Source organism: Podarcis muralis, chromosome 11, assembly GCF_964188315.1.
Source record: "Podarcis muralis chromosome 11, rPodMur119.hap1.1, whole genome shotgun sequence".
Lineage (NCBI taxonomy): Eukaryota > Metazoa > Chordata > Lepidosauria > Squamata > Lacertidae > Podarcis > Podarcis muralis.
Genome location: NC_135665.1, coordinates 57,847,068 through 57,875,011, shown reverse-complemented (window position 1 = coordinate 57,875,011; position 27,944 = coordinate 57,847,068). Strand labels below are relative to the sequence as shown.

The following is a 27,944-nucleotide window of genomic DNA, read 5'->3' as shown; positions in this document are numbered from 1 at the left end:
AGAGAACCACGTTCAGAGATGGACCAGCAACATTAGGTTGGAACTGACATATGGGAAGCAATAACACCAAGGGTCAAACGTTTGATTGATCCAGCACGCAATTTAGGAAAAGGGGTTGGAAATAAAACTGCCATTATGGGGATCAGGCTTCAGGCCCCAGGCCCTGTTTGCAGACCAACTCCGTTTTACAAAGATGTCTGCAACCGTGACATGAAGGCTGGTAACATCAACCTTGATATGTGGGGATCTCTTGCAGATGACGGCAGTGCCTAGAGACTGGCAGGCAGTCGTGCATCCAAAGCAGTGGACCAGAGGAGGAAAGACCGCCGGGAGGAGCGTGGAAAGAAGAGACACCATGGTGCATCTGCAGCAGCACAAATGGATGCCTTCATCTGCATGGATGCATGACCTGACGGCCTGTCTTCAACTTGTTATAAGTGGCCTTCCAATAGCCTTCCAGACTGCTGATCAAGTCCACCTGCAACCACTTTCTATGATGCTACACTATTGGCATCTGTAATTCGTTTTATACCTGTAAACCACTTAGAAGCCAACTTGGTAATCTGAATTAATTTAATTAATTAATTAAAGCAACTACTCTATTCCGAACTTAAAAATGGAAAGTGTAATGCTGGTGGCCAACAAAAGAGGTTTAAAGACTGTCCCGAGGCAAATCTAAAAAAAAATGTAGTATAAACACCAACAATTGGGAAGCACTTGCCTGCAAGTGCTCCAACTGGAGAACAGCCTTTACCAAAGGTGTCATGGGCTTTGAAGACACTCAAACTCAGGACGCAAGGGAGAAACATGCTAAGAGGAAGGCACGCTTGGCAAATCCACACTGTGATCAACTCCCCACTGTGGAAGGACATGTGGATCCAGAATTGGCCTCCACAGTCACTTACGGACTCACTTTTAAAACCGTGTTTATGGAAGACAATCTTATTCAGCTTTGAGTGATCACCAAAGAAGAGAGGAGAAGAAAGAATTGGTTTTACACCTGTGAACCACTTGGAAGCCACCTTCTAATCTGAATTACCGTATTTTTCGCTCTATAAGACGCACCAGACCACAAGACGCACCTAGTTTTTGGAGGAGGAAAACAAGAAAAAAAATATTCTGAATCTCAGAATCCAGAACAGCAAGAGGGATCACTGCACAGTGAAAGCAGTGATCCCTCTTGCTGTTCTGGCTTCTGGGATAGCTGCACAGCCTGCATTCGCTCCATAAGACGCACACACATTTCCCCTTACTTTTTAGGAGGGAAAAAGTGAGTCTTATAGAGCAAAAAATATGGTAATTGAAAACAGTAATAATGCAACTGGTGCTCCCAGACCAACCACTGGGCTCACCATAAGGAGCAATGCACTGTATACGTAAAGCACTTTGGAACGCTTAATGTGCTATATAAATGCTAAGCACTGCTGTCAGTCAGTCTTTCGGGGTCACTATTGGGCATCATCTCGTTTTCTTAGCTATACACCAGAAGCAATTCTGCACTCATCCCTGCTAGAGAATACTCGGCTGTTGATCAGTCATTTTCCACATGGATATGATACTCCCGTGATGTAAAGCTGCTAAATATAAACTAAGCTGCCTATCAGCTGTTGCACAGGAATGTGACGGCAAAGAGAACAGTTGGCCTGCGATCAGAACGGTTACGCAGGAAGTCATTGCAGCGCAGAGGATGGCAAGATTGCCACCCGGCGCACGCCTCTGAACAGAAACGGCGTCTTGAGATTTTGTTAAGTCAACAACATGTACCGCACCTTTGGAAACATTCGGAATATTTCTTGATTGATGTGAAAGATGCCGCTTGTGTCCACTTCGTACTTGAGTTTTGTTCCCAGAGGTGTGTTCTTCTGGGTGGTGAAGAGGAAGGCTGGGGCATTGCAGCACCTCGACAGAGTAGCCCTAAAGAAGGAGAAACAGGATTACATGGGTCAACCACAGGACGAAGGCAGACCCTCGACCCAGGCAAACACCAAGTGTGGCAGGGAGCTGTGAATCAGCTGCTGTTGATGTCAACGTTGCATGCATACAACACTGTTTCTCCAGCAAGCTCAAGGTGCCATGCATGTGGCCCCTGCCCAAATTTTATGTGGCCCTCAGCCTAATTTCAAAAGTCCTCTGGGGTGAGAGAGAGATCTCTCCTGGCACCAGAAGCCACCTGGGCAGAGGAAGAAGAAGCAGCAAAGAAAGGGGGCAATGAGGGTGACAGAACAGAGACAGGGGGGAAAGTGAGGGATAGAAAAAGAGAGAGAAAAGGGTGTGGGGAGAGAGAGAGAGAGAGAGAGAGAGAGAGAGAGAGAGAGAGAGAGGAGCCTGTGGTGATCACACAGGGTCCCCGGACGTTTCACTGTCTCTTGATCCCTGTGCCACCACTTTATTTCTCGCCGCCACCACCCAGGCCCTAGCTGGGACAATACTGAGTCCAGTCAGGGTTGAATTGGAACATAAACTTTTGTTTATTTATTGCAGCTTAACAAGCGTGTGGTTTCCTAAACGGTCAATTACAATCATGGGGTGCCTATCCAGACCTATAACTTTCACAACCTGCTCTCACTCACTAAACCACCTCTCAGATATTTACTTGTCTGCCTAGCCCCTAACTGTTCCTGACTCAGCCTATTTCGCTACACCAACTCAACCTACCCACAGACTCTATCCCAGTTCACTCCCACTCCAACCAACCACCCAACTCCCAACAAACTCCTCACAGAACTTGTTTTATAGTCCCTCTGACTCCACCCCCGGGTCCTGATTGGGTAACCTGTTTAACTATTTCACCTTCAGCACTCTCATATGTTAACGTCACAGAGCCCCACCCACTTTTTGCTTTGGCCCTGCCCACCACTGGCTTCAGACCCGTCCTTAGCCACCCCATGTTGCTACGGTGAGCATATATCTTCCATCTTTTGAAATACAGATACAGTGGGTGGACACCCTGTCAGAGAAAATAAACACACCAAATCAGTCCCTACTACAAAAGGTTTTTCTATCTTACCCCACCTCCCTACAAAAACGCCAGACTCCACCACCCTAAAGAATCAACGGCTGAAAATATCTGTAAAGGTAAAGGTAAAGGGACCCCTGACCATTAGGTCCAGTCGTGACCGACTCTGGGGTTGCAGTTCTCATCTTGCTTTATTGGCCGAGGGAGCCGGTGTACAGCTTCCGGGTCATGCGGCCAGCATGACTAAGCCGCTTGTGGTGAACCAGAGCAGCGCACGGAAATGCCGTTTACCTTCCCGCCAGAGCGGTGCCTATTTATCTACTTACACTTTGACATGCTTTCGAACTGCTAGGTTGGCAGGAGCTGGGACCGAGCAACAGGAGCTCACCCTGTTGCGGGGATTCGAACCGCTGACCTTCTGATCGGCAAGTCCTAGGCTCTGTGGTTTAACCCACAGCGCCACCCACATCCCAATGAAAATATCTGAGGGTGCCCCAAATCCAAAAATCCAAGAATCAGCCAATGACCTAAATATCCGTTCCTGGAATGTGGCTGGCTGGTCTAGATGTTTATCTCAATCTACAGATATTCCATTCTATCACCAAAACATCATCACCCTTCAAGAGACATGGGTGGCGGAAACTCTAGTTCTGGAAGGTTTTTATGCTTATGCAATTAGGGCTGTCCCAGGCAGAGCCCCGGGAAGGCTAAAAGGGGGGTTTTGCATCTTGATCTCTCAGTGTCTAAATGCCACCTGTAAAGAGCTGCCCTCCCTAGACCAACTAGCAATGGCCTTACTTATATCACGGGGAAGATCTAAAGTGTTAGTTATAAAAAACCTTCCATCTTGCAAAACCAAGAGCAGCTCCTGCACAATGCAAGAGCCAAGAGCGGTTCTTCAGCCAACAGTGCTTGCTGAGGTCCTACCATCCTCGAGCTGAGATGCCTCTTACTTGAACTGTCTGGCTTCGGTGATGTTCATCTCCCACTTGCACATCTGAAGGTTCTTCCACCTTTCAAACAACTCTGTCTGCTTCACCCTAAAAGCGGGAAGAGGGAGAAAGGATCTTTTAATTAAACTTAGAGAGTGGGTCCAAGAGGCTATCGACTCCCAACGCAGAAACAAAGTTTGCCACTGCGGTGAGAACTAGCCTGAGGTGGGCAAACATTTCCTTGATACATAAATCTAGGGCAGCCCCCAATTTTACATACAGGTATTATTAACTGCCATTTATATCTGGTTCAACAAAATAGCACGGAGAATGAAAATAAAACAAGGGTCTTTCTATTTGAATTTGTCATTTCTGGTATCTCATTAACAATTAAGGGTGAGCTATTTTTCTGCATGCTATCAGGCTGCTTTACATCTTCTACCTAATTATTATTAAAGCACTGTAAAGCAAGCCATGATCTGTATCTGCCAATAGCCCTTTTCCTTTTCTGTTGTTAACACGTTCAAGAAAATCACCCTACCTTCTCATAAAACTTGTCACGTCTTTTGTTTTTGTGCCCCAAATCTGAGAAAATGAGCTAACTCAGTCATCGCAGCAGATTCCCAGAGTGTTATCAACTGACGCTTTAATAGATAGAGTTTGAAGAGTTTGGATTTGATATCCCGCTTTATCACTACCTTAAGGAGTCTCAAAGCGGCTAACCTTCTCCTTTCCCTTCCTCCCCCACAACAAACACTCTGTGAGGTGAGTGGGGCTGAGAGACTTCAAAGAAGTGTGACTAGCCTAAGGTCACCCAGCAGTTGCATGTGGAGGAGCGGGGACGCGAACTCGGTTCCCCAGATTACGAGTCTACCACTCTTAACCACTACACCACAAAGGCTCTATAGATAGTACAAGTGTCAACCTCCACTTCCTTGCAGAAGGTAATCTTAACGTGCAACCAGCATGATAAGAGACCAGCTCTGTATGCTTGTGCCCTCCCTGATTCCTCCACTTCATTTAATTAGAGGAGGGAAACCTCACATGCCAATATTGCCAGATGCTGTGCACCTCTGCCTCATTGTGGCTACCTCTTGCTCGCTTGCGAGACAGAGCCAATGGCTAAGCAGGCAGAGGGAGTGTTGCCTCCTTCCTCCTCCTCCTTGCCATTGCTGCTGTTCACTTCCTCCTCTCCTCTGGGCAAAAGAAGAAGACGACGAGTTTGGATTTGATATCCCGCTTTATCACTACCCAAAGGAGTCTCAAAGCGGCTAACATTCTCCTTTCCCTTCCTCCCCCCAAAACCAACACTCTGTGAGGTGAGTGGGGCTGAGAGACTTCAGAGAAGTGTGACTGGCCCAAGGTCACCCAGCAGCTGCATGTGGAGGAGCGGGGAAGCGAACCCGGTTCACCAGATTACGAGTCCACCGCTCTTAACCACTACACCACACTGGCTCTAAGACGAGTGAACAAGCAAGATGCCACGGGGATGACGAGGTACAGGTCCAGGGGACTTCTGTCAGCAGAGTGTGTTTCCTCAACAGTGGCCCTGGGGCATTTTGCTTGTCCCAAAAGAGTCCTTGCCTTCTATAGCCCCCTCCAAGCACCCATTTCCTTGTGTGTTTATGATTATTTGTGCTCACAGGGTGCTTATACAGATACTGTTTGGCACCTGCAAAAGTATTGATTGATTGATTGATTGATTGATTGATTGATTGATTGATTGATTTTATATTCCGCCCTGTACCCGAAGGTCTCAGGGCAGCTCACAGAACAAAACCAAAACCAAAACACAAAACCACAAAATATATAATCAAAATAAAGCCAACAACCCAATAACCACCCCCGGGGGAGGAAAACATTTTCAAAGGGCATAGGATGCCAATCAAATCAATCAAAGGCCTGGTTAAAAAGGAACGTTTTTGCCTGGCGTCCAAAGGTGTATAATGAAGGCGAAAGGTGAACTTCCCTGTGGAGAGCATTCCCCAGAGGGGGAGTCACTGCAAAGAAGGCCCCGTTCTCGTGTTGCCACCCTCTGGACCTCTCAAGGAGGAGGCACATGAAGAAGGGCCTCAGAAGATGATCTCAGGGTCCAGGTAGGTTCATATGGAAAGAGGCGGTCCTTGAGGTATTGTGGTCCTGAGCTGTTTAAGGCTTTATAGGTCAAAACCAGCACTTTGAATTGGGCCCAGAAACTAATTGGTAACCAGTGCAGTCGGACCAGGATTGGTGTAATATGCTCAAACCGTCCTTTTGGGTGGTCATACTGCTTTGTTTCAAATCAATGCATGTCCCGCAGCTGAAATAATGTAATCTTTATACCACAAATGTTCCAGTTTCTTTCTTTCTTTCATTTGTTTGGTTGTTGTTGTTGGTTTGCTATTGTTGTGCTGGAGTGCAAGAGTGCCCCTCCAGATGGCAAGAATACAGTTATCGTCAGGTAAACCTTGCAGAAAAACTAACAAAGTAGAGAGATGTGTGGATGGTCCAGTATGAATCCATCGCTAATGCAATACTATTGCATCAATGGCATATAAAACTCTCCAATCCTCAGGGGCCCTTAGAAAAAACAAAAACATTTCCAAACCACCCAATGCAATGCCTTTGAACTGCAGCAGTTTGTAGTACACCAGAAGAAGGAAGGCACTCCAAAACCTACGGGGAAAGTTTTTTTTATATTTTAAAAAAGGTTTATGCCAGGATAGCAAGCCATCCTCTACACATTTGTCCAAACTTGCCTCAAACACAATGAGCTTCCTCCCTCCCTCGCTTCCCCTCCAGAGAGAAGGGGTTTAATATTTAAAATGGGAGCAATTTAGGATTTTCCATAAGTCACTCTTCAAAGAAGTAGGTCATTTTGTACTTCAGACCAGCCGAGCGTGATAATTTTGAAATCTTTTCGGGGCACAAAACAGCGAATGGGGGCAGGCGGGGGGGGGATTCAGAAAGGAAGCTAGAAAACCACAGCGCAACTTGGGAAACAAGGGCACTTCTCAGTGGAGGGGCTGGCGAGAGCCAACTATGCCAAGTCAGCGCAACTCTGCTATGCGGATGCCAACGCTAACTGCTCTTTAATCCAACCATTTTCACCTGTCCAGGGCGTTACGGATAATGGTTTAACTTCCTGAAATGGGAATGTTTGCCTATGCATTCTTAGCATAGGGTTTTTCCTGTGGCAGTAGCTCTCGTGTGATTGGCTGGCTGTGAGTCACATGAGAGAGGCATTCCATTCTGTTGTGACTGTTATTCCGGTAACTGTCGTTTTTTAACTGTTTTTCTGGTCTTCTCCCTGTGTATGTGAGGGAGACCGGCTGCTGAGAGAGGTTTCTCTGGATGCTGCTGAGGACAATGTTGTGTCAGTGTGGCCTCTCTGGGGTGAAGCAGACAAAAGAAGATCCCTAAGTGTTAATAGGGAGAAACCTGTGTTCTCTATAAGGAACAAAGTGAATAAGCTTGAGAATGTAGATATGTTCTTCTCAGTTATATGTTTATGAAAGTAAAGTTCCTTTTGAATATAAAGAATCTGGACATTGCATATCATCAGCATTTATTTATAAGTATACAGTGGTACCTCGGTTTTCGACCGTCTCAGAAGTCGAATGTTTCGGTTTTTGAATGCCGGATACCCAGAAATAAATGCTTTCGTTTTTGAACACACCTCAGAAGTCAAACGGCTTCCGCTGAGTGTTTCTCAATTAAATTTGCAGATTGCCCTTTGTGCCTTGTTTTTCAAACGTTTCGGAAGTCGAACCGTCTTCTGGAACGGATTACGTTTGAAAACCAAGGTTCCACTGTATACACAACACAGGGCTGTCTCAATGCCTGAGAGGACACATGGATTTTTGTTTTTTTTTAAAATGCCTGCTATTGGCTCCCTCCTAAATTGGCCACATGAGGAAGCCATTTTGTTTTCCCATCAATGATGTATTTTTATCTATTTGTGCCCAGTTGAGATGACATATCTAATTCTTCTGATTTGGATTAAACGCATTTCATATACATGAGGCTAGTTGCCAAGGGAAAACAGCCACACGCATAGGAAAGGGAAGGGAGAGGAGAATAAAAATCAAAACTCAGGAACAAGGTAAGCCTGCAGCTGGAGTCCAGGCAGGTGTTGGGTCCTGCCTGAAAGCTGGAGTGTCAAATGCAGGTGTCCAGACCTGCCTTCGCCATTGTCTCCTGCAAACATGTTTGCCCCTGCCTTATCATTGCTTAGCAAGCCTATGTTAAGGAACAAGGTGCAAGGTTTCCCTGAGCTCTGTACCCGGATCAGGGATATGAACCCAGGTCTGCCTGGTCAAAGCCCATCAGCATCACTCACAATTGCTTAAGGCTGGAGAACTAAAATGGTGTGGCCCCACTTACATCGAGAGAACCTTCACCGAAATGATATCCTGCCTCAGCTCCAGGCATTTTGTGGAGTTGTACTCCAAAGGACCTTCATAAAACTCAAAGTACCTGGAGAAGAAAACAGAAAAGAAAAATGTAATCACTAGCTATTTCAGAAATAGACACACACACATGCATGCATGTGTATATATATATATATATATATATATATATATAATCAGGTCAAGTTGCATTTGGACTGTACCAGGCCCAGCTCTGAGGAGCATATTTTCAGAAGGAAATTGACGAACTGGAATGTGTCCAGAGGAAGGCTGGTAGGGGGCCTGGCAATCAAGTCCTGGGAGGAATGATTGAAAGTGCTGGATATGTTTAGCTTGGAGAAGATTAAGGAGAGATACGATAGCAGTCTTCAAATATCTGGAGGGCAGTCGTGCAGAAGGTGATGTGGACCACTTCTCTTTTGCGCCACAGGGCAAAACTTGAGGTCGAAATTGCAGGGAAGTCGATTAGGAGAAACTTTCCAACATTAAGAATTGTTTTTGACATTAAAACAAAATGCTAAGGAAGTTTTATTTGTTGGGTTTTGGAATCACAAAGGCATCTGCTGCCCTGGACTCCTGTGGGAGGAAGGGTAGGGTATAAATTTAATACATACAGTGGTACCTTGGTTCTCAAACACCATGGTACTCAAACAACTTGGAACCCAAACACTGCAAACCCGGAAGTAATTGTTCCAGTTTGCAAACTTTTTTTTGAAGCCAAATGTGCTCTGCTTTGAGTGTTACGCTGAGGTCTGTCTGTTTTTGCTATTTATTTTGCATTTTTGCGGCTCTTTTTGTTGTTTTTGTGACTGCGTGGAACCCAGTCCAGCTACTGATTGATTGATTGTGTGACTGCCGTACATTGTTTATTGCTTTCATTTTATGGATCAATGGTCTCGTTAGATAGTAAAATTCATGTTCAATTGCTGTTTTAGGGATTGTTTTTAAAAGTCTGGAACGGATTAATCTGTTTTGCATTACTTTCTATGGGAAAGCGCGCCTTGGTTTTGGCATGCTTTGGTTTTGGAACAGACTTCCGGAACGGATTAAGTTTGAGAACCAAGGGACCACTGTAAACAGTAAAATAAAATCAGGGAGTGGGTGGATTCTCATTTACTGGAATTATTAACAAAGATGGGTATGGCATACCTATTCCTTGAATGCTAAACCATGATGATGCCTTTTGACTGCCGGAATGGAGGATGGAGAAGTGTGTCTATTATATATATATATATATATATATATATATATATATATATATATATTGCTTTCGTAGATTTTCACGGGTACAGGAATGCAGGTTTTGGTGTCCTCGGGTATCTTCCCGTGTAAAAGTTGGGGTGTCTAGGCGACGTTTCGACGAGGTCTCACTCGTCATCTTCAGGCTGGTGCTTTCGGCTTCTTGTTACTGGAACAGAGCAGGATCTCAGTGTTTGAGTTCCTATAAATACTGTTGAGGATGTATGGTGTATAGCCTCCAATGTTCTGGGCAGAGAGGAAGTTCCCAGGCTAGTGTGCCTTTTCTTCTTTTGTTCCTTAATTGCTTGAGGGATATCTTGAGTGATTTCTTGAGTGATATCCTGAGTACCACTTAGGTGGGTCATTAGGTGTGGATTAGTTGCTAAAGCCTTTGTGTCTTGACCTCTTGAACTTTGTGAAGAGTTTTTCTGAGAAGATGGGTGTACTACATTTAGTTGTGCCAAGCCAGAGCACAACTAAATGTAGTACACCCATCTTCTCAGAAAAACTCTTCACAAAGTTCAAGAGGTCAAGACACAAAGGCTTTAGCAACTAATCCACACCTAATGACCCACCTAAGTGGTACTCAGGATATCACTCAAGAAATCACTCAAGATATCCCTCAAGCAATTAAGGAACAAAAGAAGAAAAGGCACACTAGCCTGGGAACTTCCTCTCTGCCCAGAACATTGGAGGCTATACACCATACATCCTCAACAGTATTTATAGGAACTCAAACACTGAGATCCTGCTCTGTTCCAGTAACAAGAAGCCGAAAGCACCAGCCTGAAGATGACGAGTGAGACCTCGTCGAAACGTCGCCTAGACACCCCAACTTTTACACGGGAAGATACCCGAGGACACCAAAACCTGCATATATATATATATATATATATTAGTTTAATAATTTATTTTTACAGCTTGATTGCAAGTAACCTCAAGGAGTTTACAAAGAGAATAAAACACTAAAAGTATCACTAAGAGTCATTAAAACAACTACCGGTATTTAAAACATTCAAAAGATACAATCAGCAATAAACTGAAAACAGATCAAAACTTTGTCTCTTTTATGGGTGTTGTAGATGTAATATTCAAATAGTTTTGCATTTGATTAGCTGGGTTCCAGCAATGCAAGAGCAGCTCAGATATAAGTGGGTGCTTAGACAGAAGCAGGAGCTCGATGCAGAAGGATGTTATCAGCAATTACTCTGAAGTATATCCATGAAAAAAAATCATTGGAGGTTTTTAAGCAGAGGACAGATGGCCATCTGTCGGGGATGCTTTAGTTGAGACTCCTGCATTGCAGCGGGTTGGACTAGATGACCCTCAGGATCCCTTCCAATGCTACAATTTCATGATTCATCCTGATTGTGCTTTCTTCATATATATATATATATATATATATATATATATATATATATTATTAAGGGTTTTCTTGTTTACAGTGTAAGTGTAATGCCTCGTATTTTTTTTTCATGTAACATTTTTACAAATCCGTTTCATTTGTTGAGGCATTAGGGGGAGAAGAAAAAAATAAAAATAAAGGGGGGTGGAGGGAGGGAAGATGGATGGGGGTGGGGTCGGGTAGCGGTGTTTCTATTATGCTTAGAAGTGTGTCTATATATAGAAGAAACCTCTGGCATTTACATGGTTAGAAGGCTGCCCACAAATGTAAGAGTTGCACCCATCGCTCTGCCCAATTCTGCCTCAGGCCATCCCTCGCATATGGCCCCCAGAAGACGTCTCGTGAGGGAACATGGCCCTCCAGTTGAAAAGGTTCCCTGTCCTCCGGTCTAGATTATCTCCATGACTGCTTCCAACTCTAAAATTATATAATTTTGTGGGGTGGGTATTTCCAAAGTTGGGTTAGGGGGTACCACCACCCAAATTGTTGTGGCTGAAACTGCAAGGAAAGCAGATTTTGCTTAAACCTTTCCCCCCACCACCACCTTATCATGAAAAAGGGTTACAGATTACAACACAGGCAGGATCAAACACTGAAAATACGGCGCCCTCATAAAGCCATACAAAATCAAAATTTAAAAGCAGGGAAGCAGACAGCAGTCAGCTGATGTAGACTAGACACAGACGGGAGATAAAGGCAGCCCAAGGCTTTGCACCGAAAGCTAGAAGGCCACAGCTCAATGGCAGTGACAAGCTCTGTGTGCAGAAGGCCCCTCCTGACATTCTTCACTTAATTCAGCCTTCACCAATCTGTAGTGTGACCTCTGGGTGTTTTGGACTACAATTCCCATCAGTCTCTGCCAATACGGAAGCCTCCCCACAAAACATATACTGTAGAGCTGTGAAAGGGGTTCAGAAAATGGCAACCAAGAGGGCAAGGGGATAGAACAACTCTCCTATGGGGAAAGGCTAGGGGGATGATTTTTAGATTATGGGGGAATAAAATAAGGGGGGCAATGGGAACATGATAATAAAGGTAAAGGTACCCCTGCCCGTACGGGCCGGTCTTGACAGACTCTAGGGTTGTGCGCCCATTTCACTCAAGAGGCCGGGGGCCAGCGCTGTCCGGAGACACTTCCGGGTCACGTGGCCAGCGTGACAAGCTGCATCTGGTGAGCCAGCGCAGTACACGGAAACGCCGTTTACCTTCCCGCTAGTAAGCGGTCCCTATTTATCTACTTGCACCCGGGAGTGCTTTCGAACTGCTAGGTTGGCAGGCGCTGGGACCGAACAACGGGAGCTCACCCTGCCACCGGGATTTGAACCGCCGACCTTTCGATCGGCAAGCCCTAGGCACTGAGGCTTTTACCCACAGTGCCACCTGCGTCCCTTTTGGGAACATGATAGAAGAGTGTAAAATTGTGCATGGTGTACGGATTTCCCGGACATATCCAGGATTCGTCCGCCGAAAATAGCGTCCAGGCAAAATTCCTGAAAATCGGTAAAAATGTCTGAGGAAACCCAGGCATATGGCTGTTAGAATTCCTGCTCTATGATTGCAGTCATGAGATTGTTATCTTTCACATGACGTGGTATGTTTTGACTCCACAGAATGGGAAGTGACAGAGACAGGATGTTTGTGTTACTGTGTTCCGTGAAGTGAGACTATTGTCCTTTGTTCTTTCTCTCTTTGCTGTCTGATGGTAGAGAGAGAGGGAGCAATGTTGCAGTGCTCCGTGCATGTTTATATGTAAATAAAGTAGATTAGCCAAAATGCTGAGTTGATGAGGTCTGTCACACGCAAGTTGCGCAAACTCTGCAGATCCCTAAGTGTGCCGGTGTCGGTTGGCATTAGTCGCTGTGATGTTCGGGCAGAAGAAAGCTTTTGAAGCTCCCAAACGATCAACCAGGAGGGAGAGAAGATGCCAATCGGGCATGTGTCTCTGCCAGGGTCCTACTCAAGTGTAAGCTGAACTCCTGACAATGGCAATCCATAATGGATGGGTGTTTTTGGTGAATTTCCTTAAAAAGTAGCTCAAAAACTCAACAACTTTGCCAAAAAAATAATAATCTCAACCACTTTTGTGTCTGGATTTTCACTTATTGAAATATGGCAACTCTAGAACGGTGTGGAGAGAGGAAAGACGGAGAAGTTTCTTTCTCTCATAAGTCTAGAACTTGGAGACGTTGAAGCTGAGCGTTGGAAGACTCGGAACAGACTCTCTTCACATAGTGCATGGTAAACCACAAGAGTAAGTGATGGCACCAAGATGGGTGGCTATAAAAAAGGATTGGGCTAATACATGATGGACAATGACTGCGTTCTACCTCCACTGTCAGAGGCAACAATGCTTCTCAATCCCAAGTGGGAAGAGCACTGGGGTGTTCATTTCCTACTTGCGTGTGGCATCTGGTTGGCTACTGTGAGAATAGGAGGCTGGACTAGGTGGGCAATGGGCCTGATCCTGCAGGGCTCATCCTACATTGAGTTCAGTGTAACTGGAGGGTGCCAGGCTGCTGAAGGTGGAGTTAAAAAGATACAGTAATGTGCTAGGTGATACAAAAGAAAAAAGAAGAAAAAACCACGTGGTAAAGCAGGTAGTAACGAGCTACAAATGAGAGTATGACCACAAGGAGTCTTGAGTTTAATTTAAGGTGGGTAAGAAAGGAAAGGGAAGAGGAGGAAGCAGAAAGAGATGGAGCAACAGAATGAGTGGTGGAAATAGGAGGTGGCGAACGAATGGAATTAGCTCCGCTAGGTGGGGTGGAAGAGGGAGAGAGAAGGGGATGTCACAGAAGAGGTCCACTACTTGCGTATCACTTGCCATGGCCTTGGACCTGGAAGCATCAGAGGGAAGAACTCTCCAACAATGGCAGACCCAAGCAGATGGATTTGCTTCCTGGTCTATCCCATGTCCATCCAATGTAGTGCCACGGGCACCCACAACTCTCCAGAACACCATGGAGACCTTTGCCCCTGAATGACTGGAGAGACCTTTATGAGCTATCCTCATAACCTGGAACCTCAGGGCTTAGAAGAGGCCAATGGATGCAGAGGGAGGTAGTTGGTCAGATTTGGAGGGAAGGGCCTCTAGCCTGTGAATGCCTCTAAAGATCTGCCAGATGCTCTAAGACAAGGGTGGCCAACTCCCAAGAGACTGTGATCTACACACAGAGTTATAAACTGACAGTGATCTACCCCCTTTTGGGGGGTTCGGTGTTCGTCCAGTGATCTACCAGTAGATCACGATCTACCGGCTGGGCGTGCCTGCTCTAAGACACTGCTGAGACAACTTCAACTGCAGGATCACTGTCCATGGTCCTGAAACACACTCCTTGGTCCCTCTCCAAGGTGCTCATCATGCCATGGCTTGGAGCAGGTGAGAAAATCCAATGAAGAGCCCCTCCAAATGACTGCAAGGAATGGGGAGGTTTGCACAAGAGAAGGCAATCATTGAGATAACTTTGGTCCCAAGCCGCATAGGCCTTCCTAAGTTGAAACTAGCACTCTGAACTGAGCCCAAATAAGCAGAGGGCTTTGATAAAATCACAGAATTGTAGAGTTGGGAAGATCATCTACTTCACCCCCTGCAATGAAAGAATCTTTTGCCCAGTGTGGGGCTCAAACCCACAGCCCTGAGATTTAAACTCTCATGCTCTACCGACTAAGCCAGGGGTCTGCAACCCGCGGCTCTGGAGCCGCATGTGGCTCTTTTACACCTTTGCTCTGGGGTGGATACTAGCGAGGGGAGGAGGCGCATTGTGCGCCCCGACATTCCCCACTGTGGCAGGCGCTGTACTGGCTGTGACGTCGCATGGGGGCGGTGTGTGCGTTAGTCACGCTCTGTCCCGACGTCACCTTCCCGCCTGCTGCATTGTAAGGGGGCATGTACGCTGGTCACTGTTTTGAAGGGGAGTGAAGAACACACACACACAAAAAGGTAACTTGTTAATTTAATGTTTATTTCTATGAGGAGGAGTAATTCTGAGGGGTCAAACAAAGAAATAATAAAAAAGTGACAAAAAAGTTATTTTTATAATGACGAGTTTTGCGGCTTCCAGTTTTTTTTCCTTCGGAAACGGGTCCAAGTGGCTCTTTTTGTCTTAAAGGTTGCAGACCCCTGGACTAAGCTATCCCTGCATTGTATGCTCCTACTCAGGATTTCAGCAGTGATGTTCATGGACTTGAATTGGTTTAAAGGAGGATTAGACAAATTCATGGAGGAGATGGCTGTTGATGTCTACTAGCCATGATGGCTAGCGTGATGGTTGGAGGCACCAATGTTTCCAAATACCAGTTACTGGAAACCACTGGAGGGGAGAGGGCTCTTGTGCTCAAATCCTGCTTGAGGGTTTTCTATAGGGATCTGACTGGCCACTGTGATACTGGACTAAATGGACAGGATACTGGACTAAATGGACTACTGGCCTGATCCAGCAGGCTTTTTTTACATTCCAACCTTCCAAAGTGATGGGAGAAACAGAGACATTTCCTACTACAAAATGTTATAGCCAAGATGATGGGGTGGGGTGGCGGTACTGGGCCAGTCAGCCGTGAAAGACAAATAAATCTTCAAGGATGACGTCCGTCATTCCCTGGCTGTGCTATCTGCAATTCCTAAATTAGAAAAACCCAGCTCACATTTCACAGCTCATCTGCCATATGGGAATCCGGCAGGCTAGAGGGAAACTTGGCTCATGGAGGGACTCCCAAGATTGAGGAAGAAAGGAAGGAAAGGAAAACAAGGTGGGTCAGTGCTAGCTACCAATTTTATGTGAAGGATATAAACACTCCTCAAGATGTCATAAGGTTTCTTTCTTTCTTTCCCGTGGTCATTTCCTGTTTACGCAGATAACTGGATAAAAATAAAACAAAGGTCCGTCCAGAGGCGAAAGCAGCAGGGAAGATGTACGCCTGTCCAGCATTTTGCCACATAAAATTATCAGAAGGAATAAAAGAGGCTGCACTCCAAGACCTTCAGTTGAACTATGTAATCTTAACTCTGCTGGAAGGAGCCCAAAATCTGGGCTGCATCTTGCAGAGATGCCAAATTCCCTACATGTCATTTAGACCAGCATATCTTGGAGACCCCTCTCTCATAAACATACACACACACACTTCTCTGTCTCTCTGTCTCCTATATTTTAACAAGAAAATGTCCAGTTTAGGGAAGCTTTCGTTTCTTTCACCGTGAGAACTAGAAACATCCTACCTTCTTAGATGTAAGGCTTAAGAAAACCTGTGTACCTACCATGTTCTGTACAAGAGACTCCAGACCTCGAAGGCCCTCAAAGCCCCTCTGGGATGCATTCCACCCAGGCCCTCCTCTCTTCGAACTGATTACAGATAAACTGCCTTGAGCACTGTGTCCTACTCAACCAAGGTGGTTCTTGAAGATTCTGCCTAGAAGGATCTCCCTGGCTTCTGTTCCACCAATCCCAATGGGCGCTAGCCACCAGTAATGTATTCATAAAGGTAAAGGTACCCCTGCCCGTACGGGCCAATCGTGTCCGACTCTAGGGTTGTGCGCCCATCTCACTTAAGAGGCCGGGAGCCAGCGCTGTCCGAAGACACTTCCGGGTCACGTCGCCAGCGTGACGAAGCTGCTCTGGTGAGCCAGCACCAGCGCAGCACACGGAAATGCCGTTTACCTTCCCGCTATAAAGCAGTACCTATTTATCTACTTGCACTTAGGGGTGCTTTCGAACTGCTAGGTGGGCAGGAGCTGGGACCGAAAGACGGGAGCTCACCCCGCCGCGGGGATTCGAACCGCCAACCATACGATCGGCAAGTCCTAGGCACTGAGGTTTTACCCACAGCGCCACCCGCGTCCCTATGTATTCATAGAATCATAGAATTATAGCGTTGGAAGGGACACCCAGGGTCATCTAGTCCAACCAACCACAAAACTGGAATCTCAACTAAAGCATCTATGACTGATGGCCATCCAACCTCTGCTCAAAAACTTCCAATGAAGAAGAGTCCACCACTAAGAGTCCACCACTCCCCAAGCAAGTCCATTCCAATGTCAAATAGCTCTTACTGTCAGAATGTCCTTCCTGATGTTTATTTGTAATTGTCCTTCTTGTAACTTGAATTGATTGGTTTGAGTCCTATGCTCCAGAGCAGGAGAAAACAAGTTTGTTCCATCTTCCCAAAGTTGAGTGCAGGAAAGTTTGGGTGAATTTGATGGTTTCCCCTCCTGTTGTACTGTTGTTCTATGGCACCAGTCTTTTACACTGTGGCCATTTTAAGTTGGTATAGTTTTTATCAAGTTTGTGCATGTTCTTCTTTTTCTGCACACCAGCCTCGGACTGTAAGGTGCAGGGTGGCATGTAAAGATTCACCTCAATTTAGGAAAATAAATAGACCGTGGGCACGTTTCCCACCACACCTTGGTTAACATCTGGCAGGGCCGTAACACGTTGGATAAAACTGCTTTGAGGCTGAAATTGCCACCTGGGAGACCATCCATCCATTCAATCTAAGCACTTCTGAATCCTGTGCTATATTCAGATATCATGTCAGTTCCATTAACTCCACTTTTCAGAGCAGCACGTTGCTCTAAAAGCCTCCTTTCCACCGGACTTCACTTTGCATCCTCTCCCAGCCCCCTCCTTCCTCTGCAGCTGATTATAGTCGCTTGCAGATGTGCAGAAAGGCCTCTTTCCAAAGGCAGCGTGTTGGGAGTTCCCCGCCTGGAAGAGCTCTGCTGTGCTTCTGTCCATCCGCTGGTGGGCGTGTCTATTAGCTCCCACTCTGCCTGGTGCAATTGCACGCAGCTGGGCTGGCAGGAGCTGAATAGCACAAACGGGGAACAGGGAGGAAGTAAGTTCATCCAGCTTGTCTTGAGAGCCAGCGTGGTGCAGTGGTTAAGAGCAGTGGACTCGTAATCTGGTGAACCGGGTTCGCTTCCCCGCTCCTCCACATGCAGCTGCTGAGTGACCTTGGGCTAGTCACACTTCTCTGAAGTCTCTCAGCCCCACTCACCTCACAGAGTGTTTGTTGTGGAGGAGGAAGGGAAAGGTGATTGTTAGCTGCTTTGAGACTCCTTAAGGGGAGTGAAAGGCGGGATATCATGTCCAAACTCCTCCTCTTCTTCTTCTTCTTCTCCTTCTTCTTCTTCTTCTTCATCATCAACCTCCTTCACCAAACCCTTGGTGAGTTGGGGACTTTTCCTGCATACAAAGACGGGCTCTGTGGGCTATGCAGAATTAGATAAATTAACAGGAAGGCTTCGAAACCTGTGGGACCAGAGATTCTTAGAAGACTGGAGTAAATATATGAACTCTTTGAAAAATAATTGTGATGAACAGATCACTGCAAGAAGTTTTGTAAGGTGGATTATTTGAAATATTACAAGAAAGACTATGAAAAGAATTATTAGTTAAGGATAATTAAAGGTTATAGGAAATTAAGAAATGCAGAATAAGCGATAAAGAACGGAAAATCATCAGAGGTGTTGACAGAAGTCAAAATACTGTATAAGAAGTGAAGATATGTTGTATGATTGTTGGAACTGATATGTTAAAAAATCAATAAAAATGTATACTAAAAAAAATACAAAGACAGGTTCTGGCAGATTGAGCTGATGAGACCAATAGTGGGTCCAATGGTCAAGAAGGCAGTTTCCGCATGTGTTGTGGAGGGTAGTGAGGGGCCGATGGGGCTTGTCAACCTGGGAACGTAGCCCATTTAGGAGAAGGAAAATACTGATTCTAACTCTATGCGCCCTTGCGTGATATCTTCAGGAGAAGAAAAGGCTAAGAAGTAAACCCTACACCAATTTCGAGAGGTGGGGGAAAATGTGGAATAAAACAATCAAATTTACAGCATGGGTGGCACTTAAAGAGAATTTAATGAAGATGATTTATCGTTGGTACATCACACCGAGTAAACTTGCCAAAACGTACAGGTCTCATGATAAACTTTGTTGGAAATGCAAGGAGAAGGAAGGGAACTTTCTCCATATGTGGTGGTCCTGTACCAGGGTGAAGGCCTTCTGGGATATTATATACAATGAATTAAAAAAGGTATTTAAATATAATTTTAGTAAAAAAACCAGAGGCATTTCTATTGGGATTAATTGGCGAGGAAATTTTAAAAAAAAAAAAGGAAATTTGTTTATGTATGCCACAATGGCCGCAAGAATTCTTCTGGCCCAAAGATGGAAGCAGCAAGAACTCCCCACCCTGGAAGACTGGCAGATAAAGATGGTAGAGTACGTGGAATTAGCAAAGTTGATGGGAAAGATACGAAATCGGCGCGATGAATTGTTTCAAAAGGACTGGAGCAAATTTATAATTTATTTGAAAGAAAATTGTAAACATCTGAAAACGTTTGCAGCTTTAACATGAAATGTTTGGTCATGTGAAATTAAGGAGCTAATTTACATATAAGAGGGTGAATGTTAAAAGTTAATATAAGGTAAAGAAATGGTTATAGAGATGCGAAGGATTTGATAAAGATATGTGGAAGTCAGAAAGAGGGAGTGAAGGAGGTCGATGCTCTTTCTGAGCAATACTGTAAGTTATGGGTTTATGCAATAAAAGTGAAATGCAATATGGAATACTCAATAAAAATTATGTTAAAAAAAGAAGAAGAAGTAAACGCTACACAGATCTGGAGTGGAGTCCCTAAGGCAGTTGGATGGTGCCTTTTATGTCTCCTTCCGGCAACTCCTGCATCCCAGCTGGTGCCATAACGTATTGCTCTGCTTCCTTTGGGCCACAGCAGCGAGGCTGAGAGGAGGGGTCTTGTTTTCTGAGCAGCCCCGGACCTCCAGACACACTGCCCAGGCTTGGACCCCAGGGAGGTCACTTTGGTGCTGCTAATGGAATGGTTTTACTTCACCCCAAGAAGTGCACTCCATTGTCTCTAAAGATAGATGGGTGCCAATAGAAAGGAGCTGCCTTATACTGCATCAGACCTACTGGCCCACCTAGATCAATTCCGTCTTCACTAACTGGCAACAGGTCTCCAGGCAGGGGTCTCTGAAGATGGTGGGGACTCAACTTGGGACCTTCTGCATGCAAAACAGCTGTTCTGCCCTTGAGCTACGGCCCATCTCTTCTCCACGCTAAACATGCCAAGCTCTCAAAAAAACTATGTTGTACATTGGTACCTCTGGTTAAGAACTTAATTCGTTCCGGAGGTCCGTTCTTAACCTGAAACTGTTCTTAACCTGAGGTACCACTTTCACTAATGGGGCTTCCTGCCGCGGCGCATTTTCTATTCTCATCCTGAAGCAAAGTTCTTAACCCGAGGTACTATTTCTGGGTTAGCAGAGTCTGTAACCTGAAGCGTCTGTAACCTGAGGTACCACTGTGTATAGGAAAGATAAGATGAAATAGTAAAACCAGTAGAATTGGAAACAAACCTCATAACGGTAAAGATTAAGATAAGTGATGGATAATGAAAATAATAAGAAGCAAAATGTATAAGGAAACCAATATAACTAACAGTAGTGGTAAATGAATACAGTGGTACCTCGGGTTAAGTACTTAATTCGTTCCGGAGGTCTGTTCTTAACCTGAAACTGTTCTTAACCTGAAGCACCACTTTAGCTAATGGGGCCTCCTGCTGCCGCTGCGCCGCTGCAGCACAATTTCTGTTCTCATCTTGAAGCAAAGTTCTTAACCTGAGGTACTATTTCTGGGTTAGCGGAGTCTGTAACCTGAAGCATATGTAACCTGAAGCGTATGTAAACCGAGGTACCACTGTACAGACAGACAACAAGAATTGTATAAACATGAGGACTTATTTGTTTATGGATACACTATGGACAAAATATGGAAAATGAATAACAACATATAAAATGGAAGAAGATAATGCAATAAAATTATATGTGATATAAAAAACCAGAAGAAGGAAGGAGGGAAGTCAGCTCTGAAGAGCAAGTATAAAGGTAAAATGTAATACAATATGTGCATGTGGAGTATCTAATTGAAAAACTAATAAAGATTATTTGGGGGAGGGGAACATGCCAAGTTCTTTCAAACATTCCTCATCCAAAATTCACCTGGTGCCAAATCCAATGTCCTTTCATTGCCAACTACAGGCCGTTTTCATGCTCCTTTGAAAACTGCTTTCTAATATTCCTCCCTTATTTATGTTCCCAGGGTGGCTAAGAAAACAGTTAGAAACAATAAGAGCACTATTTGAGCATACAAAATAGCACAGCAAGTTAAAACAAGCAGCAGCAGTCCATTCAAATAGGCCGGGGTGGTTGTGGCCTTCCAGATGTTGTTAGACTACAACTCCCATCATGCAGGCTGGGGGGAGGCTGGCAACATCTGGAAGACCACCAGTTAGCAAAGGAAGCAACAAAACCCAAACTGTCAGAATGGTTACTGGTATTTACACACTGCGTTGCTGCTGTGGGTGTTAGTCTGTTAGTGACCCCACACTGAGAATGTGATTTTGATTGTTTATTGCTGTTTTAATTGCTGCAGGCTGCTCTGGGAACCTTTGGGCGAAAGAGAGGGTCGTTACATCACAAGATATAATGCATTGCCAGTGGAAAACAGTATGGTGAACAAGGGCAAGCAAAGTACCATCTCCCAAGCGACGGCACAAGGTCACAACTTCCGAGCGCTGCAGCTGGAGGCTGTAACGTCAGAGCAAAGTCACCTTGCTAAATAGCATGCTTTGGATCCTTCTAATCGCTAGCAACTCATGACCCCCGTACGCCCAGGACTACGGTTTCACTGCAGAATGAAGCTGAAGGCGACTCAGGTTTGCAAAGAGGGAGGAAGATTACCCTCGAGGATCAAATGTCTTGAGGTCAGCAAGGACCACCAACCTAGTCCTTCCCTGCTGCTTATGTCCTGGCGTCCGATTTGTCATGAGAGGAAACAGGGCAGTGATGAAGCATTCTAGGTCCTCGAACTTTCTCTGGGTATTTTCCTCCCCCTCTGCTCTCTTTATTTTATTTTATTTCCCTAAAGGTAAAGGTAAAAGTACCCCTGCCCGTACGGGCCAGTCTTGACAGACTCTGGGGTTGTGCGCCCATCTCACTTAAGAGGCCGGGGGCCAGCGCTGTCCGCAGACACTTCCGGGTCACGTGGCCAGCGTGACAAAGCTGCATCTGGTGAGCCAGCGCAGCACACGGAACGCCATTTACCTTCCCGCTGGTAAGCGGTCCCTATTTATCTACTTGCACCCAGAGGTGCTTTCGAACTGCTAGGTTGGCAGGCGCTGGGACCGAACGACGGGAGCGCACCCCGCCGCGGGGATTCGAACAGCCGACCTTTCGATCGGCAAGTCCTAGGCGCTGAGGCTTTAACCCACAGCGCCACCCGCGTCCCATTTTTATTTCCCTAAGGTTTTATTAAAGCCTTTTTCATGGTCTAGTAAGAGAAAAGAAACTACAGTGCGTACACTTAATGCGTTCCAGAGGTCTGTTCTTAACCTGAAACTGTTCTTAAACTGAAGCACCACTTTAGCTAATGGGGCCTCCTGCTGCTGCCATGCTGCCGCTGCACAATTTCTGTTCTCATCCTGAAGCAAAGTTTTAACCCGAGGTACTATTTCTGGGTTAGCAGAGTCTGTAATCTGAAGCGTATGTAACCCGAGGTACCACTGTAATCTAAATATTAAAAAAAAAGCAGAGAAAGAAAGAGGAAAGAAAACACAGAGTCTTCATTCAAAGGTAGCTCTCAACCTTTGCTACCCACAGAAAGTGGTGGACCCTCCAAGCTCTCAGCTGGGAGCTTTCCTTTCTTCTCCAAATCTCTCATCCTGGGAGGTCTCCCCTTCCCTGTCTCTCACTCAGGGTCCTTCCACCAACCATAAACCACCTTAATGTGTGTGTAATCTCTGGGTCCTTGGGCCCACCCTCTGCTCTCTTTAAATCCCCAAAGAGTTCCACGACCAAGCAAGAAAAATGTCAACCCTGCTGGTCGTTTTAGGGACGCGGGTGGCGCTGTGGGTTAAACCACAGAGCCTAGGGCTTGCTGATCAGAAGGTCGGCGGTTCGAATCCCCGCGACGGGGTGAGCTCCTGTTGCTCAGTCCCAGCTCCTGCCCACCTAGCAGTTCGAAAGCATGCAGTGCAAGTAGATAAATAGGTACCGCTCTGGTGGGGAGGTAAACGGCGTTTCCGTGCGCTGCTCTGGTTTGCCAGAAGCGGCTTAGTCATGCTGGCCACATGACCTGGAAGCTGTACGCTGGCTCCCTCGGCCAGTAAAGCGAGATGAGCACCACAACCCCAGAGTCATCTGCGACTGGACTTAACTGTCAGGGGTCCCTTTACCTTTACCTTTAATGGTCGTTTTAGACAAGGCTTGGACAACTTGGGATGATAGTAAGCTGCCTTAAACCAATTACAGCCTTGGCCAGGTATACCTGAAGGAGCGTCTCCACCCCCATTATTCATGCCGGACACTGAGGTCCAGCTCTGAGGGCCTTCTGGAGGTTCCCTCCCTGCGAGAAGTGAGGTTACAGGGAACCAGGCAGAGGGCCTTCTCAGTAGTGGCACCCGCCTGTGGAACGCCCTCCCATCAGATATCAAGGGAATAAACAACTACAGTGGTACCTCGGGTTACAAACACTTTGGGTTACAAACACTTTGGGTTACAGACTCCGCTAACCTGGAAGTAGTACCTCAGGTTAAGAACTTTGCTTCAAGATGAGAACAGAAATCGTGTGCCAGCTTTTTAGTCCTCTGTTGGGAGCTGCCCAGAGTGGCTGGGGAAACCCAGCCAGATGGGTGAGGTATAAATATGATGATGATGATGATTGGTCCATCTAGCTTAGTATTGTCTACACTGACTGGCAGCAGCTTTCCAAGGTTTCAGGTGAGGGTCATTCCCAGTCCTACCTTGAGATGTCAGGGATTCTGCATGTAAAGGAAACAATCTACCGCTGAGCGATGGTCCTTCCACCAACCTGAACACAGCCTACTAGTCTTGAGGTCCGTTGAACAATCCCTGGCCCTACCTTTGAAGTCACAGGTAGTAAGCGAAACCAGGAAGTTTATTTAGAATGGCCCTAAAGCTCTCAGTTGGAAGGGGGTGCCTTGAAACCACCACCCCTTCACTTTTTCTCCAACACAGGTTTCACTACGACCAGAGAGGTGATTGTCAAGCTGGCCACCATTTTAATTTCCCAGAAGTCTCCTGGGAACCATGCTATGTGCTTTCCCCCAGAGGGCTTCTGGGAAATTTTAAGAGCGGTCACTGGCTGCTCAGAGGAGCATTGTCACAGCCACCTGAACAGTCCCCCATTTTGTTTTGTTTTTGTCAAAAACAGCTGAAAGTCCCTTTCCCCCCACCCACACCTATTTTCAAGAAAATAGGGTGGTGAAAATGAGTAAGACAGCCTGGGTGGTGTAATGGTTGGCATTCTGGATTAAGACCAGGGAGATCCAGGTTCAAATTTCTCTGCCTCTCAGTCTCGCCTACCTCACAGGGTTGTGCTGAGGATAAAAATGAGGTTGGGGGGAGCCTGAAAGTCACCCTGAGGTCCTTGGATGAAAGGTGGGATTTTTTAAAAAAAACTGCAATCACAAACTAAAATAAATAGTAAGTTCAGCACTGGGCTCTTATGGAGTTACCATATGGGAGCGGAAAGGGTCACAGATTGTGCCGGCTGCCTTTGGAGAGCACGAGGAGAGGAGGAGGAGGGGCTCTGAGTGATGCGTTCTGCAAATATAACAGCCTGAGTCACGTAGCTGCTGCACGAGAGCCATCCTAGCCCATTACGATGCACTGCAGCGTCCAGATCAGCTTTCGCTCATCTTTTCCTGGAGGGTCACATTGCTTCAGATGCTAACTCTGCCGTTTGAAAGGAGCACAGAGCTGACAGTGCGCAAGGGGCACATTTGGACAAATCTGGAGGGCATTCCTGTTACCGCATTGGGCAGGGAGTGAGGGCCATAGCTCAAGGGCAGGCAGCCCTGGGTTCCAATCCTAGCATCTCCAGGCGTTTGGCTGGTTAACATTCTATGGTCTTTTAAATGTGTTTGTGGGATGGAGGTTACTGGGTTTGTTCTGCTTTTGTCTTATTATGCATTTTACGTTTCAATTTTTGTATCGTTATGCTATGAACCATCCTGTCAGCTTTGGATGAAGGGCAGTATACAAAGTTAATTGACTGATTGATTGATTGATTGATTGAGACATCATCCTCTGTCCCTATCCTTCTGGATCACCCTTCATAATAATAGTAGTAATAATAATTTAGTATTTAGTATTTTTCGCCCTATAGGATGCACTTTTTCCCCTCCAAAAATGAAGGGGAAATCTGGGTGCGTCCTATGGGGCGAATGCAGGCTTTCGCTGAAGCCTGGAGAGCGAGAGGGGTCGGTGCGCACCAACCCCTCTCGGTCTCCAGGCTTCGCGGACCTCTCCGCAAGCAGCGGGAGCGCTCCCGCTGCTTGCGGAGAGTTGCCGGCATGCCGAAGCCTGCGCGCGCTGAGATCAGTGCGTCCAGGCTTCGCGGACCTCTCCGCAAGCAGCGGGAGCCAGCGCTGGGCTCCCACGGCTTGCAGAGAGCTGCCTGTTTGGGGGCTGGGGTCGGGGGAAGCTCGGGCCTCCCCTGCCCCAGCCCCGCGCCTGGGGGGGAAATAATTCCCCCCCCCAAAAAAAAACTAGGTGCGCCTTATGGGACGGTGCGTCCTATAGGGCGAAAAATACGGTATATCCTGCCCATCTGGCTGGGTTTCGTCAGCCACTCTGGGCGGCTTCCAACAAACTATTAAAATACAATAACCTATGAAACGTTAAAAGCTTCCCTAAACAGGGCTGCCTTCAGATGTCTTCTAAAAGTCTGGTAGTTGTTTTTTTTCTTTGACATCAGGTGGGAGGGAGTTCCACAGGGCGGGCGCCACTACCGAGAAGGCCCTCTGCCTGGTTCCCTATGGTTTGGCTTCTCGCAGTGAGGGAACCTCCAGAAGGCCCTCGGAGCTGGACCTCAGTGTCAGGGCAGAACGATGGAGGTGGAGACGCTCCTTCAGGTATACTGGGCTGAGGCCATTTAGGGCTTTAAAGGTCGGCACCAACACTTTGAATTGTGCTTGGAAATGTACTGGGAGCCAATGTAGGTCTTTCAATGTAGGTGTTATGTGATCTTGGAGGAGCTGCCCCGAACTGATAATGTTGCTTCTCCTTTTTGCAGGCAAGACAAGCTGAAGATCCACATGCGGAAGCACACGGGAGAAAGGCCCTACCTCTGCATCCACTGCAATGCCAAATTCGTCCACAACTACGACCTGAAGAACCACATGCGCATCCACACGGGTGCCACTACCGAGAAGGCTCTCTGCCTTCCAAAACCTGGTGCTTGCCAGCTATTTCGGACTACTTTTACCATCAGCTGATGGGACATTGTGGTCCAAAACTTCTGGAGGGAGGCACCAATTTGGGGAAAGACTGCTAAAGCCTTGCAAATTATTAGTAGTAGTAGCCGTCGTAGCAGTAGACTTAACTGTCAATCAGACCAACTAACATGTCCCATCAGCGCAAGGATTTACACTTGTGCAGCTGAATGTCCCGCCTCCCCCCCCCCCCAATCTTTATTCTCTTCTCTTAGCCAGTCCATGACATACATGGAATTAGATCTAAAAGGTAAAAATATAAAGGACCCCTGGACGGTGAAGTCCAGTCAAAGGCGACTATGGGGTTGCAGCACTCATCTCGCTTTTAGACCAAGGGAGCCTGCATTTGTCCACAGACAGCTTTCCAGGTCATGTGGCCAGCAGGACTAAAGCGCTTCTGGCACAACAGAACACCGTGATGGAAGCCAGAGCACATGGAAATGCTGTTTACTTTCCCGCCACAGCAGTACCTAGTTATCTACTTGCACTGGTGTGCTTTCGAATTGCTAGGTTGGCAGGAGCTGGGGCAGAGCAACTGGAGCTCACCCCTTTTCAGGGATTCGAACCGCTGACCTTCTGATCGGCAAGCCCAAGAGGCTCAGTGGTTTAGACTACAGCGCCACCCGCATCCCGTTAGCTAGATCAATGCTCCATCTAACCCTGGTGCTCTGACCTGCGGGGATCTCTCCGTGGGTGCAGGGACTTTCCCGGTGCTGCTACCAGAAATCCTGGGTGTAGTGATCAGGTGGGATTGCTATGAGAAATTATAACAAATATAGAGTAAGCCATCTGTGTCAGCAATGAAAGCATTGCGTTGACTAGGTTTAAACTATTTTGATACGATTCTTGGTCAATCTACACCTCTGCATCCCTGTTCCATTCCTCTTTCTTGACAAGTCAGGTACACACTTAGACAGGCAGGCGACCTGGGTCCTCAAAGACAGTGGGCAGTTTCCTCGATGTAGCTTTTCTGATATGTTAATTTTAGGATGTTAATCTTAGGGCCAGGAAACAGGTTTCACATGAAGGTGATAATGATCGCTGTCCTCCTGGCTATCCTTCTTATCATGTGTATTGATTGTTTATGACCTCCAGGATTGCTGAATGCGCTCCTTTGTAGTTTTCACTCATTTACTCCAAAAGTATGCATGCTTAAACTAGTGTTTGTAGTTTTAACTTTGTCCGCACGTGGGGTTTGTTTAAATGCTCAGAGGAAATCTGATTGGTTCTTACGAGCACTGTGTAAAGGGTTCTTTTGTTAATAAAATGGCCGGGTGAGGGTGTGGTGTACACACTTCCTCCGAGAGCCTTGCCGGTCAAAGCCTCGTGTCTTATTTTAATCAGGGTCCAGTCCTTTTCCTTTGGCCTCAGAACACAACACTGGGGCCTCGTGCATGCAAAGGACGCAGCGCTCTGCCACTGAGCTGTGGGGCCTGCCCCGACTGTGCCAGGCGACTCTCCCCAGGGACCACGGTCAACCCCGCCACCACAACGCCCTGGGTGTGTCCGATTGTACCTGGTGCCAGTGTCACCGCCACTCCTCAGAGCTCCGCCATCCGTGAAATTGAGGCTGCCGGTCCAATTGGCCATTTCCTCTCCACTCTGCCAGCTAAACTGCAGCCCACTAGCAAAAAAACGAGGCAATTGGTATTTTGCAGATTTCATCGGCTCAGTTTCTATCCAGCCCGTTACACGGTGGACGG

General features: G+C 46.5%; 1 protein-coding gene across 2 annotated transcripts in view; it reads right to left on the bottom strand.

The window, feature by feature from the left end:
- Positions 1-27,944, bottom strand: part of ST8SIA5 (ST8 alpha-N-acetyl-neuraminide alpha-2,8-sialyltransferase 5) — a 65,094-nt gene that overhangs the window by 15,515 nt on the left and 21,635 nt on the right. Inside the window, exons 2-5 of one of the 2 annotated variants that reach the window (XM_028748867.2) lie at positions 27,758-27,865; positions 8,254-8,346; positions 3,910-3,996; positions 1,770-1,914 (exon numbers count right to left, since the gene is read on the bottom strand). In XM_028748867.2, coding sequence (XP_028604700.1) covers positions 1,770-1,914; positions 3,910-3,996; positions 8,254-8,346; positions 27,758-27,865 — 433 coding nt within the window. The remainder of the gene's footprint in view (positions 1-1,769; positions 1,915-3,909; positions 3,997-8,253; positions 8,347-27,757; positions 27,866-27,944) is intronic. The other variant, XM_028748868.2, reaches the window with a different exon arrangement.